The sequence below is a fragment of the Onychostruthus taczanowskii genome, unplaced genomic scaffold (genome assembly GCF_017590055.1).
Source record: "Onychostruthus taczanowskii isolate IOZ18803 unplaced genomic scaffold, ASM1759005v1 scaffold126, whole genome shotgun sequence".
Taxonomy (NCBI): domain Eukaryota; kingdom Metazoa; phylum Chordata; class Aves; order Passeriformes; family Passeridae; genus Onychostruthus; species Onychostruthus taczanowskii.
Genome location: NW_024498418.1, coordinates 616353 through 634055, shown reverse-complemented (window position 1 = coordinate 634055; position 17703 = coordinate 616353). Strand labels below are relative to the sequence as shown.

At 53.2% G+C, this 17703-nt stretch overlaps 1 protein-coding gene across 2 annotated transcripts; it reads right to left on the bottom strand.

Annotated features, from left to right (window-relative positions):
• Positions 1-110: 110 nt before the first annotated feature.
• On the bottom strand, positions 111-14757 carry GMEB2 (glucocorticoid modulatory element binding protein 2). 2 transcript variants are annotated; one of them, XM_041396212.1, is made up of 10 exons: positions 14684-14757; positions 13379-13538; positions 8546-8643; positions 7698-7828; positions 6201-6304; positions 4776-4933; positions 3514-3585; positions 2751-2888; positions 2100-2222; positions 111-1919 (listed from the first exon to the last, which is right to left on the bottom strand). In XM_041396212.1, the coding sequence occupies exons 2-10, from the start codon at positions 13507-13509 to the stop codon at positions 1273-1275; spliced, it is 1602 nt and encodes a 533-aa protein (XP_041252146.1). In that variant the 5' UTR covers positions 13510-13538; positions 14684-14757; the 3' UTR covers positions 111-1272. The 2 variants fall into 2 exon arrangements, with proteins under 2 accessions (XP_041252146.1, XP_041252148.1); XM_041396214.1 differs by having other exon boundaries at positions 7698-7825.
• Between the last annotated feature and the right edge of the window lie 2946 nt (positions 14758-17703).

The following is a 17703-nucleotide window of genomic DNA, read 5'->3' as shown; positions in this document are numbered from 1 at the left end:
GAGGACACGTACATTTATATTTAGTAAAGTGAGTTCCTGTCCTCCCTTAGCCCCATTTCATAATCCCAGCTGTTATACCTGGACATAGAAAACACAATAAACCAGCAACATTCTTTCAAAAAAATATTTATTACTCAATAAAGTGACCCGTCGTTGCTGCTGTTGCCAGATCAAGTTTGGAGAAACCCCAACACTCCAAGCACCCGACTCCTTCCAGCCAGAGACAGCGTGAGACACACAGGCCCTGGGATGGGACCTGGTGAGAGTCACAGCGAGTGGGGTGGCTGAAGGAGAACTGGGGGCTCGACCACCCCGTTACAGAACGGCTGCTTGAACCCAGCAGGGAGGGGATGGCAGAGTCCGGCTCCCGCGGGATGCTGGGGACTGGGGACAGCAGGGTCTGCCCTCGTGAGGAAGTGTGAGCTTCCTGGAGCATGGCCATGGGGCTCAGCTCTGCACGCTCTGCAGCACGGCTCTGCCATGCAGAACGAGCTTCCCAACCAGGGCTTGGCTTAAAAATCGCCATTGGCTTAAAAAAATCCCAATAATGGATTTTTTTTTTTTTTTGAGAAAACTAGAAAAAGACCCCAAATCCTCAGAAGTCACAGCTCTTCTCAGCCCTCTGGGCTCCTGTCTTGCTGCTTCCCCAGTAAACCTGGGCAACCACTGTGCCCACTGTCACAACAGCTCCCACTTGTTTCTGCCACCCAAAGCCAGTGTCACGCACAAAACCCAACCTCCCAGGGCCTGTGCCCATGCTGCCAGAGCCCTTGCTGGTGTCAAGGATTGTAGACAGCCACAGAATTCCTGCTCTTGGCGTCCCTCTCCACTCCTGCAGCCCCTAGGGATGGGGAACAGCCAGCTCCCTGCACACCAGACCCCTCGGCAGCTTCCTTTTGCTACCACCTGCTCCTGCCCACTCCTCTGATGGGCTCTGCTCCAGCTGTGCCAGCCAGCAAGGCTGGGCTGATGACCCAGAGCAGGAAAACTACTCCAAGAGAACAGGGGAGGAAAGCTTTATAAAAAAATAAGCTCTTTTTTTCTTCCCTCCTCCAAACAAGGCAGAGCATTTCTACCTTTCTCTTCTCCAGGCATCCTTCCTCCCCCCTCCTTCCCTCCGACCTGAACCTCCTTGCTCCCAACACGAGCTGCTCTGAGTCTCGTTAGCCCGTGCCCCTCATGACACCGCTCCTCGTCGCACAGCGCAGCCAGAGAAGAGGCAGTTCCCCCCAGAGTGGCACGGCCAGCGTCCCTCCAGGCAAGTCCCCCCTCTCACTTCTGCTCCGCCTCATCAGCCACTGCGGTCACCTCGATGGCGGCGGCAGCGTGCTCGTCCCCGGCAGCCTCGGCAGCACCGGACGGGACAGTCACGACCGTGCTCCCACTGGGAGCTATTTGTGTCACATTCTGGATGGTCGTGCCAAGTCCTGGAAGCGTCAGGAGCTGGAAGGGGCTCACCACCTTCACCACCGTGCTGCCATCCTGGACCGCGGCCGTGCTCAGCACCGTCAGGTTGGAAGCGTCCGGGTGGATCTCCACCGTGCCGGGGAAGGTGGAGCCGGCCGAGGCCAGCACCGTGTACCCCCCCAGCAGAGGGGAGGCCGGGGAGCTGGCGGCGGGGGGCTGGGCTGGGCTCTTCCCCAACACCGAAGGAGGGAGGGCTGAGACCACTTTGCCAAGAGGGAGATTGGCAATCTGGGACACTGGCACGCCGGGGGTGACAGTGAGCTGTGCTGGCTGGGACAGGACTTGGGAGGTGATAGCAGCTGGTCCGGAGGTGGCCCTGGTCAGCCTGGGGCGTTTCAGAGGCGTGGGAACAGAGACGGGGGTGAGGGTCATCAGGACGTTGTTGAGATGCTGCGATTTGTGCTTCAGCTCCTTCGCTCGCTTGCGGTGCTCGTCACACTGCTGCTCCAGAGCTGGAGAGAGAAGAGGTTTGGCTCAGCCTGGATCCTGGACAGGCTTCCCAGAGGTCTGTGGCAATGCCTGGTGTGGCTGGTTTAACACCACCAGCTTTAACACAACCTCCACTTTCTCAGCCCAAAAGAAAATGCACAGGCAGCAATGCCCGGTGCCACACTGCTGTGTCCGGGGCATACCTGCCAAATCCCGGGTGTACTGCTCCCTCGAGCGATCCATCTGGCACTTGTGGCTGGCCAGGACCTTCTTGACCAGATCCAGCATCCCAAAGTTCTGGACTACGTTGTTTAGTAAAACAGCATCTTAAAAACAAGACACGGAATCTTTGAGGAAGCAAAACTCCCTGCGCAAACTATTTGTGGCTTGGCAAAAGCCACACAACAAACATGTCCAGCTGAGACAGCCAAAATCTGCAGGAGGGTAATGCAAGAGGCTGGGGAAGAGGAGAAGGCAGAAGCCATGAGAGAGGGCAAGAGGTCACTGGCCGTGTAAACAGTCCTCTCCTGCCTAGCAGGGGTGATAAGAAATCTGCTGGCACAGTAGCTGCTTGCTGCATCGTTATTCCAATGGCCTAAATTCCACCTCAATTCCCAAGCCAAGCATTTGTCCAGACCCAGACCCAGAGCCAGCAGAGAGGAAGTCCCAGGCACAGGGAATTGGAGAACTGAGGTCACTTGAATTATCCCCAAGTGCAGCCTCATAAATCAGCCAGAAATGAGATTTTTTATGATGAGCTATGTGCCTATTGTGCCATCCAGATACCCCTAAGGACAAAAAAATTCACAAGCCCCTCTCCCAAGATGACTGACCACCCACATCCAGGTCCTTACCCCCAAGCTGCAGTGGGGGATCCTGTGCTCGCTGCTGCAAGCCCTTCATAGTTTCCACCAGCTCCTGGTGGAACTCATGGATCACTTCTTCCAGGAGACCACTGTCCTTCAGACCTTGCCAAAAAGCAAAGGTGTCATCTGAAGAAAGAGGAAGCAAAGGAGAACCTCAAAATCCTCAGCAGCATTTAATGGTAATCTGCTATGGGTTCCCTGTGGACACCCCTGCAGGGGTGCAGTCCTGCCGGGCTGGGAGAGACCCGTGAGGCCCCAGGGCTGGGGCAAAGCCCACCCAGAGCACGGATCCCAAGGAGGATATGCTCTGCCCTGTCCCACACCAACAGGACACTTTGCTACAGTCAGGAGCACCAAGGAGAATGATTTCATGACCGCTCTGACCAACTTAATTGCAAAGCTATGCAGCCAGCCCGCACACCAGTAGAATGTAACACAGTGCACCCAGAGCACGGATCCCAAGGAGGATGTGCTCTGCCCACCCCTGTCCCACACCAACAGGACACTTTGCTACAGTCAGGAGCACCAAGGAGAATGATTTCATGACCGCTCTGACCAACTTAATTGCAAAGCTATGCAGCCAGCCCGCACACCAGTAGAATGTAACACAGTGCTACTCCACCAGCAGAGAAGGAATAATCCCAGTGGAGACTGCTCTGCTAAGAGGGTCCTTCCTGCTCCTCACCCTGCTGCTTCCCTGTTTCCCCACATCTCCTCCACCCAGTGAGCCCTGCGGGATCCCAAGCCATACCTCCAATGCTGGTGCTCCAATCGCTGGCATCCTCGCATGTTTCTATGGTTATTGTAGCCGGGGATCCGTTCACTGCAACCAATAGCAGAAAAGAAGAGAAAAAAATTCCCAGGTCCTGATTTTTTCCCTGTATTTTCACAGGCTGTTTCCAAAGGAAGCATTTCCTTGCTGCATTTCTGTGACTTCTCCTTTATATTGCAGAGGATCACATCTGTTTGCATGCAGATCTCAATGCTGAATGGAGACACCCAAGCTGTGCCAGCTGTACTTATTTTCCTACATTAGAGTGCAATCCCCAGGGATCGCTCCTGCAACCTTTGTAGCACAAGAACACATGCTTGAGAGCAGTATTTCCCTCCTGTTTCCCCCTGAAAACACACCAGCACTGCTCAGGACAAAAGTCAAACAGATTTAGAGTCTGATTTTTTTTGGCAGCCCTTTTTACCCAGCCACCATTTGTCTGGAGGGTTTCTAAAGCCTCCAAGGGAAGAGCAGCCCCCCACTGCACAGGGATGCAGAAGGGATCCCTCCTTCCCTCCAGCTCTGCCAAATCTCAGCAGTTTTGTTACCATAGAGCCGGGGAACAGGCGTCATTCATGCCAGGCGCAGGAGCGGGATGGATGGGAACCTGGCCAGAGCCCCACAGAGCTGTGCAGAGCCTTTGGAATGCTCAGTTGCAGCCATTAAATCCAGTCCCTCTGCTCCTCTACTCCACAGCTTTCAGGGCTCTGGTTACTTCAGCACAGCCCAGCAGCTGGCAAGCATCTCCCATTGGTGAGCTCATGTTTAACAGGGGTTCTTGGAGTGGGCTGGCATCAGCTTCCCCACCACAATACCAGGATGTGGTGGATGGGTGCTCTGCAGAACCAGCCAAGGGGCTTATCCTGTCCCAGAGGCACCACCAGGAGCCTGGGGTGTGGGGCACTTTCAGGGCTGTTGTTAATGTTCAGGGGCAAAAGGAGTTAAATACAGAATTATTTCAAAATTAGAACGCTTTCCAATGAAACAGTTGCCAGTAACTATAGATCAAATTCATAAAATCAGAGAATGGCTTGGGTTGGAATGGACCTCAAGGTTAATCTCATTCCAACCCCCTGCCATGGGCAGGGACACCTTCCACTAGACCAGATTGCTCCAAATGCTGTCCAACCTGGCCTGTGACACTTGCAGGGATGGGGCAGCCACAGGGACCTTGGTTATGTGGCACTCGTGGGCTCTGACGTGTGAAAGGCCCTGCTGAGGGTGAGGAAGGGTGCACGTACCATCGGCAGAGGCGGGAGTCAGAGGGATGTACTCTGTCGATGTCTGGCTGGTCAGGGACACCCTGGCTCCTGTCAGGTCAATTTTGGTGCTCCGGCAGGTGTTGGAACAGACCTTTGTGTGCTGATAAAAATCCAGCTCTCCTGAGTCCATAATCTTCCTGAAAGACAGGGAGCAAGCACAAGGACAGGCACATCAGCAACAGCTAAGGGCTCTGAGATCGTTCCTGGCAGCCTTCACCCCAAACTTCGGAGTCCCAAAATGCCAGGAGAGCAGGCAGAGCCAGCAGGAGCCCTTACTGGGACTGACTAACTCATTTCTTCATGAAGGAGGGGAAGAGAGAGCCCCTATCTGGTGCCACCAGCACATCCCCTCTAAAGCTTCAGCTTCCAACCAAAGGATCAGCTGGAGTCTCAGTTCAGGGTGAGACCACAGGGAGCTTCTTTCTTGCCTTTTTGACTCTATAGCTCAAAAGGAAACAGGACATAACCCTATTTAGAAACTAAAATCAGGTCTCTCATCTCATTCAAAGGGAGTGCCAACTCTAGAACACGGGATCTTCCAACCTAAGAACATTATCTCCAAAACATTCCCAAGCCTTGCTGGCCAACAACCACCTAAGCTTCCTGAGATTTGCTCCCATGGGCTGCTGGATTTGCCTTCAGAAATTCCCTGAAATGTTTTTTCCCCTCTCAAAGCCCTGCCTCAACAAAGCCTAAACCTCTTATGCACAATTTATGTGGAGCAAAAGCTGTTTAAAAGGAATACAGGAGATGCCTGCATTGAAGTAGAATAATTCAGGGAAAGGCAATGTCACCCTGTGAAAAGAGCACAAAACCACTGACAATTCCTGGGGAAAGAGGTGAGTCTTTTTTAATCCTGTCCAAAGGCAGAGAAAGACTTTAATTAAATCACAGTTTCAGGCTGGTGTTCAGGAGGATCATAGACAAATTGAATTACTGTAGTTAATACCAGAGAAGAGAAATGTTTGCAATAAAGAAGCTTTTTTTGGTTTTTTTTTGCGAAGGACTTATTTAGAAGTGATGTCAAGGAGGAGTGCTGCAACCAGAGCATTGGTGATGACCAGACTGATTTCATTTGGTGACTCACACTGAGAATCCACAGACAGCATGGTCCAACCACCAACAGCCATTAAAATTTCCAGTGTCCCTACACCAGCTGGAAACTCAGTGTGGTTCAAGCCCTGAAAAGGCTAGAGAAGTATTTCTTGCCCCAAATAATTCCCTAGGCACAAGGACAGAACAAAGCCATTGGACTGACCACATTTGGGACCAGGCTGTCATTAAAACAAACGTTTATAGCGGTTCATTTGCTCCCTCAGCAGCACAACTGCCTATTCCAAAGGTTCTGTTCCAGCCCAGCACAATCCCCCAGAAGTGTCCAGAGACACAAAGGAAGGCACTAACCGGAGCATGATCCCGTTCATCCGGATCGCCCTCTTCCAATCCTTCAAGGTCGACTTGCCTGCCAGGTGGACAAACTCCTTGGGGCTGATTAGGTGATCATGAAACTGCAAAAGGCAGGGGTGCAACATCAGTGCCACGAGCCATAAACAAGCCAAAGATGCCCTGTGAGCAGGGTTCAGCTGGAGCCTGCTGGCATTTCCCAGTGCCCAGCAGCGGCTGCAGCCTCCACGTGCCACTGAACACCCCCAAAACAGATGGCTGCCAGGCACTCCCCACCCCAGAGAACACTGCCCAAGTTGGAAACATTAAAGCCAAACAGTGCTGTCACCAATGGTTAGTTAATAGCTGCTCCAAGCCAAGGCTTCAGAGGTGTGTGAGTTTGCCCAGCTCAGGCAGGACAGCTGGGGAAACACCCATAGCTTGTGCAAAGTATCATTAACAGCAGGGAGCTGCTCACACTCTCACTAACAGCACACTCAGTGAAAGTTGGGCTGCACTGCTAACATTTGGGTCCAGGGGCATGTTATGCCCCATAGGAGAGAGAGAAGAAACCCAGTGGTCTTTGACCTCCTGCTCCCAAGCCCAACCACTGGTATCAGGGAACCTCTGGCCTCTCTGGCAGTGCACACCCACTGCTACTGCAAACCAGCTTCAGGGAGCTGGCACATAGCGTGCCAGCTCTTCCCTTTCTTTTATTGCCCTACACACCCAGCTATGCCTGAACCCAACAGCAACCTGCTCACAGGATCATAGAATTATAGAATCACTAAGGGTGGAGAAGTCCTCCAAGATCCTCGAGTCCAACCATGACCCAGTCAGTCCTCTCAAGAGCAGCCTTACAGCCCATCTCAAAGGATTTCCCAAATCCAGGCCTCCTCTTTTCCATGGCCATGTTGATCAACATAGAGTAACTCACTCTTACTGCACGAGAGACTGCATCTCTGAGCAAGGACAAAGGCTTCAGTGCATGGAGGACAGATTTTAGGAGGCAGCAGCATCTATCCTCTGCCTCATGGATAGAGGAAACCATCTCTGCTGGGAAGGGCAAGGACTATCCTTTGGGAGACCAAGGAGACTCTCCCTCAGCAGGGTATTGTTTAGGCTGTGTACAAATGCCAGCAATGACTCACTCATGGCATGTTCCTGAATTCATGTAAATTTTAACCATGAGTTACCCAGGACACAGCAGCAACTCTTCAGTAGGTCCTCAATACATTCCTCAAACTTTCCAACTGAGCAGACGCTGCAAGTGCCCAAATTTATCAAATTTTAAATAACACATTAAATTGAGGCACCATCTCTCCAGCCAGAATTACACAATTTAGTCAGGACAAATATCAGGTACCCAGCACCAGGAAAATGTCATCCTTTCCTACCATGACATGGTTCTGATGCACAGCAGCTGATCAAAGCTTATCACAACCAGGACAAGCCAGGTGACCTCACAATGTGGGCAAGGGGAAAGCACAAGTCCAGTGCTGTGCTCTCTGTTCTCACCTGCACACACTTCACATTGATTCCAGGGCACACAAACTTCCTCCAGATGAGGTTGGCTTTGCTGTCCCCGCAGGTGATGGGGTAGACAATCTCTGCCTCCAAACTGTCCTCATCTTCAGCCATCTTCACTTCTCACAGGGATCAGAGGAAGGGACAGATCAAAGAGAAACATGAGCCACAGCTCCTGATTCACGTGCCTGAGCCACACATGCAACGATAGGTTTGAAACTCAGAAATTAAAAAAAAAAGTAGATGATGCATGGTGGGGTGTGCTGGGGTTCGTGGCCACCATTCACTTGCACTTTGCTATGAAAGTATCCAAACACCCAAATTTGTCAGGCAAAACAGCCCAGTAAGATTTATGCAAATCCAGCTGCAGCTGAGCACAGGGAATATGAGAAGTCATCCATTCTTGATAAAAAGAGAATGATGTTACCTGGGTGGAGTCACCCTTGGTTTTAAAGTAAAACTGGTTTTAAGTCAACTCCAGCCCAGCTGATCATCTTTGCTCCCTAAACTCATTTTTACTTGCAACCAAAGCCAGCAAATTGCTGCAAAACTGACATCCCCGTGGCAGGCTGGAATGGCAGGAGCCAGGGACGGCCAGACACGGGGACTCATCCCGGACCAGGAGAGGGCAGCAGCAGCCCAGCCTGCCACTGCCAGCTCCCTGCTGGTCACCGAGCCCCCCTGGATGCTGGGACAGCGTCCCCAAGGCCCACAAGAAAACACCCCGGACCCCAGCATCTCTGCCCAACAGTGCTTGGACTGTCCCACACCAGCACAGGGCTGTGGCACACTGGGGTGGTGCAGCTGGCATCAAGGGGCTGTGGAAAGAGCCGACCTACCTAGAACCGCTTCCTTCAGGTCTGTGGAGGCTGTGAAGGCAGCAGCAGCTGCAGCAGCTGCATTTTCAGTCTCCAGAGTGTCTTCGTTGATGTCACCACTGGGAAGAGAGGCAGAGGCATTCTTAAGCCATGTGGCTGTGCCACCCCCACACCCGATGGATGCCCTGTGGAGACATCGCCTCAGAAGTCCCTCGGATCACATTTTCCCACAAGAGCTAAGAGTCAGCTCTGGGTTTGGGAGGCTCAGCTCCATTTTTTTCATGTGGAGATGAAGAACCCCACAGCAGGCAAGCCCGTGTCAGCAGCCTGGCCAGCTCTCTCTTGCTTCCCCTTTAATCCCAGCCCTGTGGATCTGCCTCCAGCCCAGCCCATGCTGGAGAGCTGGCATGGAGAGATGCTGTCAGCACAGCCCCCTGCTCAGAAGTCACTGCCAGCCTTTGGAAGCTTTGCCTGAGATTTCCTCAGGAAAAACATGTGTGAAACATGCTGCTGCTCTCTGGGCAATGGACTGGCTGAATCCCCTGGTATGCAGGATGCTCCAGGGAGCAGGACCTCAAGGAGCCACAGAGATACTATAAAGGAGTTGGAGAAACCCCAAGAGCAGATCCATGAGCAGAGATAACATAACATGAGTTACAGACACTTGCAATACAATCTCTGAGCCTCTTAAAACTTGATCTATCCATGACATTCATTAATAGCTGGCTGTCCAGCTGCTTCCATTGTCCCCACGCTGAGATCTCCGTCTTCTCTGGGTGCTTTGCCCATGGAGTCACACAGTGGGTCCTGCACAGCCCCCACTCCCTCACTGTTCTCCCAGCTCTGCTACAGGAATACAGAGCCCCAAGCCTCTCCAAGGAGTTTCCCACACTCAGAGGGAACAAGCACATCTGGCTGGGATGTGGGACATGCTCCTCACCCCCTCGGTTTTGGAGGTGAGGTCCCAAAGGGAGGGAGCCCACATTGGTGCCCTTATGGATCCACCTGTACATCACAGCCAGTGCCCAGCAGGGACCATTGCTGGGTTTTCATACAAACACAGAATGGGCTGAAAGAGCCCTTAAAACTCATCTTGCTCCAAGCCCCACCCATGGGCAGGGACACCTTCCACTAGACCAGGTTGCTCCAAACCCTGTCCAACCTGGCCTTAAACAATTACAGGGATGGGGCAGCCACAGCTTCTCTGGACACCCTGTGCCAGGCCTCACCACCCTCACAGGGAAGAATTGCTTCCAAATATCCCATCTAACTTTGCCCTCCTTATGAGATGTATGTTTGGTGGTGTCGCTGAAGCTGCAGAAACCTTGAAACCTTGCCCCAGAAAACCCACAGAGGCAGGGGGAGAAATACAATTAGCTTTTCACATACTTTGGCATATAAACTCCCTAGGAAGACTCCACAGAGAAAATAAACCTGAAAACCTCCCTGAGTTTGGTACCATGGAAGAATTAAAAGACAGTCCTAGTGACTCACTGGCAACCACATTTCTCACCCGCTGTGCCACGGGGACAAGGAAATTCAAGAGCAACTGGTTTTTCCATTCTGGGCTCCTAACACACAGCTCCAGGGTGGAACTGCAGCTTCAAAGCATCCCTCCCCTCAGCAGCTGCAGGGCAGGTACCTGTGGGGAGCAGCACAGAGATAAGGAATGGTGTGGGCGGCAGCTCAGCCTCACCAGGTGAGTGGCTCACAGACGCTGCTCCAGAGAGAGGGGAGACAGCTCCTGATGTGACAGAAAGATGGACACAACTCTGCCTCTGCAGCTCACAGTGACCATCAGCCCAGAGCCCTGGCAGAACATGGGGAGGGTAACGTGAAAGGACTCGAAAGGGTAAACTCTGAGCTAAGGCATTTGCACAAAGGTGATTATTACACAAGTGGCAGTCTGACAGAAGAACAGAAGAATTCTAACCTGGGTTTTTTCATCAGTTTGCTGCTGGGTTCTTGCATTTCTCCAGGTGAAAGGCCAGCAGGGTGCCAGAGGAAGCAACCCCTTCTGGCATACAAGCTCAGCGCCCCGCAGCCCTGACCTGCCTCCAGATCAAGAACCTCTACCAAGTTAGCCAGAAGAAACCCTCCAGCTGAAAAGTCAGCACCTTTCAGAGCTTCCTCCAGGACTCCACCACATTTGCACTGCTCCGAAAAATGACCAAAAGGTGCAACTGGATGGGGAGGAATAACCCAGCCCACACCCTTAACCTCCAGAGGAAAACAAACAAACCAACTCCCAGCTTGTATGAAAAATTCACACAACTGAAGTCTGTGTCTGCCATGGACACGTGAGGGAGAGAAAACCACAAAAAAAGGCGAGTGTCTCCATGCTGTTTCTCCCATCCCATTCCAGGGAAACAGACTGAGGCAGAAGCAAGGGAAAACACAAACACTTTCCAAACCCCAGCAGTGCAGCCCCCCAGCTGGCCCTGCCTTTGCCAGTTGCCATGACGAAGGCAGGGGAGGATGGTTCTCATCTTCCTCCCCAGGAGGATCCATAAACCAGATGGAAGGAAGAGAAGAAGGCATGTACAGATAACTCAGAGAGCTGGCATCTCCCTTCTTTTCTGCTTCTGCCTTGCCTGGAAACTTGAGAGAGAAAAGTCTCCCCCAGAATCCTGTGCTGATCAGAAATACAAGCACCTCATGAGAGCATCAAGAACAGATCCCCTCCTCTCACAGACCAAAGAGAAAAGCTTCTTGCTCATTATTATTTTCCCATTTCCCTCAGCCTTTTCCTTAAGAACACATGAACTAATTAAGCTCTTAACAATTGGTTGTACAGAGGGTTTTTTTAATAGCAAACCCATACCCAGATGAGCACTAGAAAAAGGCACCAACCCCCAAGCTGAGTTTGGTTTAAGTGTCACACCAGGCAAACAGAAAGCTCCCCATGTGAGTGGTGACCGAGCCAACACCAAGGGATCCCAGTCCGTGCCTGCAGCTGCTCTCCTGACAGCAGCTGGGGCTGCAGAGGGAAATCAGAGGCAAAGGAAGAAGGAGCCAGCACCACTGTGGCATGGCCCCAGGAGGAGCAGAGCCTGGTGGGAGCAACTGTCCGAGGCCACAGAGAGACCTTGGGTGGCTCGTGCTGCCACCCACCACCAGCCCCACTGCCCTGCTCAGTGGGGGAGTCAGGCAGGTTTTACTCTGTGATGCCAAAATTCACACCCTTTCCATTAACCCACTACCAGCCCCAAGAATGGGGGAGCAAAGGGCTTGTCCAGGGGCTCTTCTCCAGAGAGATCCAGGGAAAACCCTCAGGGAATCTCTTCATACATGCCAAGACATCTCTGCTCAGAGCTATGACTAAACGAAAGCATTCCTCTCTGTGATGTGTGGAGCTGTCCTGCTCCTGACCATCCAGGGGACACTGGGAGGGTGAGAAAAGGTTTCCAAAAAAAACCAGGATGGAAACTAAGAGTGAAAGGAAACCAACTAAGAGTGAAAGGAAACCAACTGACTGAGACAGTCTCTGCCATGATCCACTTTCCCAGACAACACCAATGGGTCAATGCTGCACATGGGTCTGTAGAGGCTCAGAGCCACATGACAGCCAGGAACCATTCTGTATCCAAGAGCAGCCACATCCCAAGTGTCACACCTGGCTGCTTCTCCACTGAGGGAGACAAGGGAGTCTCCATGGGACAGAAAACAAGAGGAGTAAAGCCCTTCTTCCCCACCATCACCGCTCTTCTGGGAATTGAAGAGGGTTTGGAAACACTCACAGAGCCAGGGTGTGGAGGAAGAGCAGGGCCCATCCTAGCACCAACAGCTCTTGCCTCTGCCTGTCCCTGCCCATTCTTTACAAAAAATTAATCTGTTAATGGGCTTTATCTCAGTTGAAGCAGCACAAGAGGAAGGCCCCTGGACTGAGCTGTCACCTTCTGTCGTGCTCAAAGCCCCAGGGTACTGACACAAAGACATGTTTGAGAAAAGAAGACAAACACCTTGTGGAGAGCAATAAACAGCCATTCAACACCCACTTATTTCAGACAAGCCTGCCTGGATGCAGCTCCAGGTGTGAACTTGGATTTTCTGCCCACTGAAAGAACAAAACACAGGCTCTGAGCTCTGCCCCACCCAAAAACCCATAGAGAAATAAAGAAAAGAGTCCATTGCTATGTGGGCCTTCACGGTACCAGCCAGGCTCTTAGGCCATGGCCAACCTGCCACTGAACAGACCAGACCTGAACAAACAGCAGCCCTGAATAAAAAATGCCAACTTTTTCTGCCAAAAAAGGCAGAAATTGGGCAAATCATCAGGAGTTTCATAATCAGACTTCACTGGTTTTTTTTGAGCAGCGCCTCTCCATTCAGGGCAACACTGTTCCAAGGACACCTCTCTCACTCCTGTTGCTGGCAGTGGAGGCTCCTGCAGAGCTTGGCCAAAAACCAACCAACCCCAAACCTCCTCAACCTTCAGGGAAGGGGAGTTCAGCTGCACCACCCTCAGCCTGGAGAGGACAAACTTGTCTCTTGGAGTTCAGAGCTCAGCACAGCCACCATGAAATAAATAGCAGAAAAACACTGATTTAGCTACTGGTGTCTGGTTCCCAACTGGATTTGTGTCCACTCCAACATTCAAATCCACTCAGAAAAAGGAATTTGGGGTCAGTCTTTTTTCCCCACCTCAAAAGAGGGAAAAGAGTGGAGCCTGTTCTGCACAGAGCTGCAGAGCCCTGGTGTGGGAAGCCCAAGGAACTGGACAGTCCATGGCCACCGCTGCGGCCCCCACAGTGAGCAGGGATGCAGGAGGAAGCACTGGGGGATAAATCCCAACCTACAGCCATGCCTGGGAAGGTTTCCAGCACAACCCCTCAGCACCAGCCCATCTCTTACCCGTGCTGGGACAGGTTGGTGGTGACCAGCACTGTCTTCACCTCCTCCATGCCAGCGCCATCCACCGCGCCGTCCGGCGTGGTCACCACCACCACCTCCTCCATGTGCACGCTGACGTCCGGCGTCGCCATCGCGGGACAGCCACCGGCTCAGTCACCAGCTGCTTGTGGAGAAACGGGGGAATGCCAGAGTCAAAGGGTGAACTCGGTCACGGAAGGATCCTGGGCGTGGTGGGAGCAGGGAGAGAAGGGACTGCAGGGATCCCAGGGTCGTAAAGAGAATGGGATCAGCAAATCCCCAAGTGCTCCATCCCAGGAGGAAGGACGAGGGGAAGCTCAACCCAACACATGCTCTAGAGGCTGGGTGAGAATGATGGGCATGGGTGGGACTGGGGTGCAGGAGGTGAGGGGCAGAGTGTGAAAGAGGTCCAAAAAAAAAATGTTCCTGGCATCCACCATAAACTCTCTGAAGATACTCAGTTTGAAGGTGCGTTTCCAAATGTATTTCAAACTATCTCACGATTTCACACTGTTGGAGGAGCTTGTCACTGTCTCCTCCACAGTAAAACAGGGATTCTTCCCTCCTCCAAAGTCACACACAGAAAAAAAATCAAATTAAAAAAGCACATCAAGCCCGCAGAAACTGTGACATCTGGAAACTATTTCAAAGCGTGCATTTCTAATAAATCAGCAATAGATGTAAGACAGCACTCCCTCTCCAGCTTTCTTGGAGCTCCTTTGGGAACTGAAAGAGACTCTCAGGTATGCTCAGAGCCTTCTTTTCTCCACCTCTCTCAGCCTGTCTCTAGAGCAGAAGTGCTCCAGCCCTCAGAACATCTCCATGACCTCCTCTGGCCTTCCTCCACCAGCTCCACATGCCTCTGATGCTGGGAGCCCCAGAGCTGGATGCAGCACTGCAGGTGGGGTCTCACCTGAGCAGAGCAGAGGGGGAGAATCCCCTCCCTTGCCCTGCTGCCCACAATGCTGGGGAGCAGCCCATGCCCAGGAAAGGAGAAGTTGGTGCCTACAAAGCATCTCCTACAGCACACACTGCACAGCTGCAGCCCCCAGAGACAGGTAAGGGAACACCTCACCCAGGTCTGGCTGTTCCAGGCTCAGACCCCCATGGAGAACTCCAAGCAGTGGCACAGAGCACAGCAGAGATGTCACCTGGCTCCCACCACTTCCCCAGGCCACGGCCAGAGCAGAGCACTGACCCAGCATGACCAGTGTGACTTCACAACCAAGTTCATGCCCTGCAGAAACACCTGCCTGACCCACAGGGACACCATGAGGTGCTCTTTACCTCCACAGAGTCCACAGGGTTTATCCAGGGTGGAATGGCCCCTCTGTGCCAGCCCAGCACAAAGCCACCAGCAGAAGCACTTCAGTTTTCACAGCAGCACCGATGCTCAGATGCCTCCAGCTCAACCACTCCAATTTTTGTGGTCACTCTATCCCTACCCTTGTCCTTCATTTTGGGGTAAAATCCCTCCCACTTAGTGATTAGCATCACTCACAACACCCCTGAGCTGGGACTCAGTTTCAGGATGCCCCAGACATCCTGCTCAGCATCACGGGACTGAACTCCACGTGTGCTGCTCAGATGCCTCTGGGCAGGAACCAGCACTGAATGGAGAAAAAGTGGGTTGAAAACATAAGTAATCGAAAAAGTGGCTAAAAACACACCAGCAGTGGGGCTGTGGAGGGGGACAAGGGACACCCCAGCTCTACCAGGACTTAGGGTGTCCATGCCTGTCCCTCCTGGTGCACCTTGCAGGTGCTGAGAGCATGTCAAGGGCTGTGGTAAAGATTTGGGGTGAAGTGAGGAAAAAATATAAAAGCAAAAAAAGCATAGCACAGCTAGGAGAGGAGAGAGGTTTTTGGGGTGCAGCATCAGGAGGGCTGAGACCAGATGACACTGCGGGCACCCAGCAAGGCTGAGCACAGAGACGGGGATGCAGCGTGGGTCCAGAGAGGTACTGAGAGAGAGATGGGGTGCATGGGGAGGTGGCTTTAGGGGGGTTAAACAGAGCTGCACAGACCGGGGGTCCATGGGGTGCAAGAGGGGTACCTGGAGAGAGGCGGCGGAGAGCAGCACAGACAGCACGGGCGGGGGGCTGCAGCTGCCCGGGGGCGAGGGGCACACGCTGGGGCTGCCCGGAAGAGAGCGGCAGGGGAGCTGCAAGACGATGGCGAGCGGCCTCAAGGAGGGAGGCAGAAGACAGAGAGCAGCACAGGGGGACACGGAGAGGGGGTGCCGCGCAGGCGCACGGCCCGCACCGGCTACCGAGACTTATTTGGCGCGGGCGCCGCGGCCCGCGCTCCCCGTGAAATAGGGACCGGGCGGGCGCTCTGCGCCTGCGCCGCCGCCGGGCGGGGGTGGGAGGGGGCGCGGCGCGCGCCGCCGGGGGGTCTCCGCGCGCGGGGTCCTGAGGGGAAATCCCCCCTTGTGTCCCCCCCGTGTCCCCTGTGTGCTCTGTACCCGCCGTGTCTCCCGTCTGTCCCCGGCCCGTGCCCTTCGTGTCCTGGTCCTGGTTCCTGCTGCCCCCATGTCCCCTGTGTGTGTCCCCTGTGCCCCGCACACCCCCCGTGTCTCCTGTCTGCCCCCGTGCCCTGGCCTTCTGCGTGCCCCCCGTGTCCCCCTCCAGGGTTCTGCGTGCCCCCCGTGCACCCTGTGTGTCCCCCCCGGGCTGTGTGCCCCGTCTGTGTCTCCCATGTGCCCCCATGTCCCCTACGTGTCCCCATCTGGGGTCCTCATGACACTTTTTCTCCTGCATGTCCCTTCCCCCATCCCATGCATGCCCCCATGTCCCTTGCGTGTCCTTTTTCCAGGTCCTGCATGCCCCCCTGTGTCCTTTCTGTGTGTCCCCTGTGCCCTGCGTGCCCCCTGTGTCTCCCTCCTCAGTCCTCTGTGTCCCCCATGTCCTCTGTGTATCCTTTTCACGGGCTCTGCATCCCCCCCATGTCCCCTGCATGTTCCCCCTGGGCTGAGTGTCCCCTCTGTGTGTCCCCTTCCATGTCTCCTCTGTGTGTCCCCCAAGCCCTGTGTCCTTCTGTGGCTCTCCAGGGTTTTGTGAAAGGCCTCAGCTGTTCATGGCTGAACACTTCTAGTGATGGGGCAGCCTCAGCTTCTCAGGATAGCCTGTGCCAGGGCCTCACCATGGGAAGAATTTCTTCCCAATATCCCATCTAACCCTGCCCTCAGTCAGTGTGAAGCCGTTCCCCCTCACCCTGTCACTCCATACCCTTGTCCAAAGCCTCTCTCATCTCTCTTGGAGCCCCTTTAGGCACTGGAAGGGGCTTTAAGGTCTCCCCAGGGCCAGCATTTATTTAAGCATTTCTAGCATTTATTGCCCTTGAGCAGTTTGATTCAGGGGCTCTTTTCCTCTTTGAGCCACCCCAAGGTGCTGCTGGTCCTTACCAGCACTAACTCTCGAGCTGTGACTCTGCTCTTGTGTTTCCCCAGCCACCACAAGCTGTCAGAAGTTTTGGTTAATTTCTGCCATTTCTGTGCCTGTGAGGCCCAGGGTTTAGGAGGTACTCAAGAATTTCTCAGGGAGGATTTTCAGCATGATTTTACCACATTGCGCTTCTTCTGTGAGTAGGTGGTTAACACGTTCTGGGAGCGGATGAGCGAGGCCAGAGGCCTCAAAAGTCGTGAATCCCTTTTGGAAGCACTCGCTGTGTTTCCATTCTGTCAGCTTTTCACAGCTACTGGGTGGGTGGCTTTTCCTGACAGGTGTTCAGGTGGCGTTTGGTCTGTTTAGTATTTTTTACACAAATTTCTAATGATCCTGTCTGATATATTTGTGGTGATTTATTTAATGCTTTTTCCCCCTCCCATGCTTTTCCTCTTTTTTTAAACCAACCCTGCCTGATAAGCAGCTGCCACTTCTATTTCCCTCATATTCCCCCTCACCAGTCTACCCCAGCTAATGCCATTAAAGTGATATTCCATGAGGAATTTTATTTCTTTTCCTCCCACAAGATAACTGGTGGTGACCAGCAAGGTTAAATCACCCACTGGAAATGGTGACTCCCTTTTCCATGGAAGCATGCCTGTCTCTCTAGCAGTTACACTGCTGCATCCTCAGGACCCCAGTGGTTTGGGACAGGGCAGATAAAAGGTGCAAAACCATCTCCCTGCAGTGCCCAAGAACAGTGGCCTTGTCAAGGTGGTAAAAAGGCAGCAAACCCTCAGTAATGCTGCCCCACTCCAGTTTTCCCAGCAGTCAGTGGCCTCTTGGAAAGCAAAACCTGGCTTTTGCTGTCAGATGCCAGGACACAGGAAGGTCCCTGTGCTCCTCCTCGCACAGAAAATGG

Coding starts and splice junctions, on each gene's coding strand:
- GMEB2 (XM_041396212.1), bottom strand. CDS start 13,509: ATGGCGACGCCGGACGTCAGCGTGCACATGGAGGAGGTGGTGGTGGTG. Junction 7,829..8,545: donor CCTGAAGGAAGCGGTTCTAG/GTAGGTCGGCTC, acceptor GATCCCTGTGAG/AAGTGAAGATGGCTGAAGAT. Junction 6,305..7,697: donor TCAATGTGAAGTGTGTGCAG/GTGAGAACAGAG, acceptor TGCCTTTTGCAG/TTTCATGATCACCTAATCAG.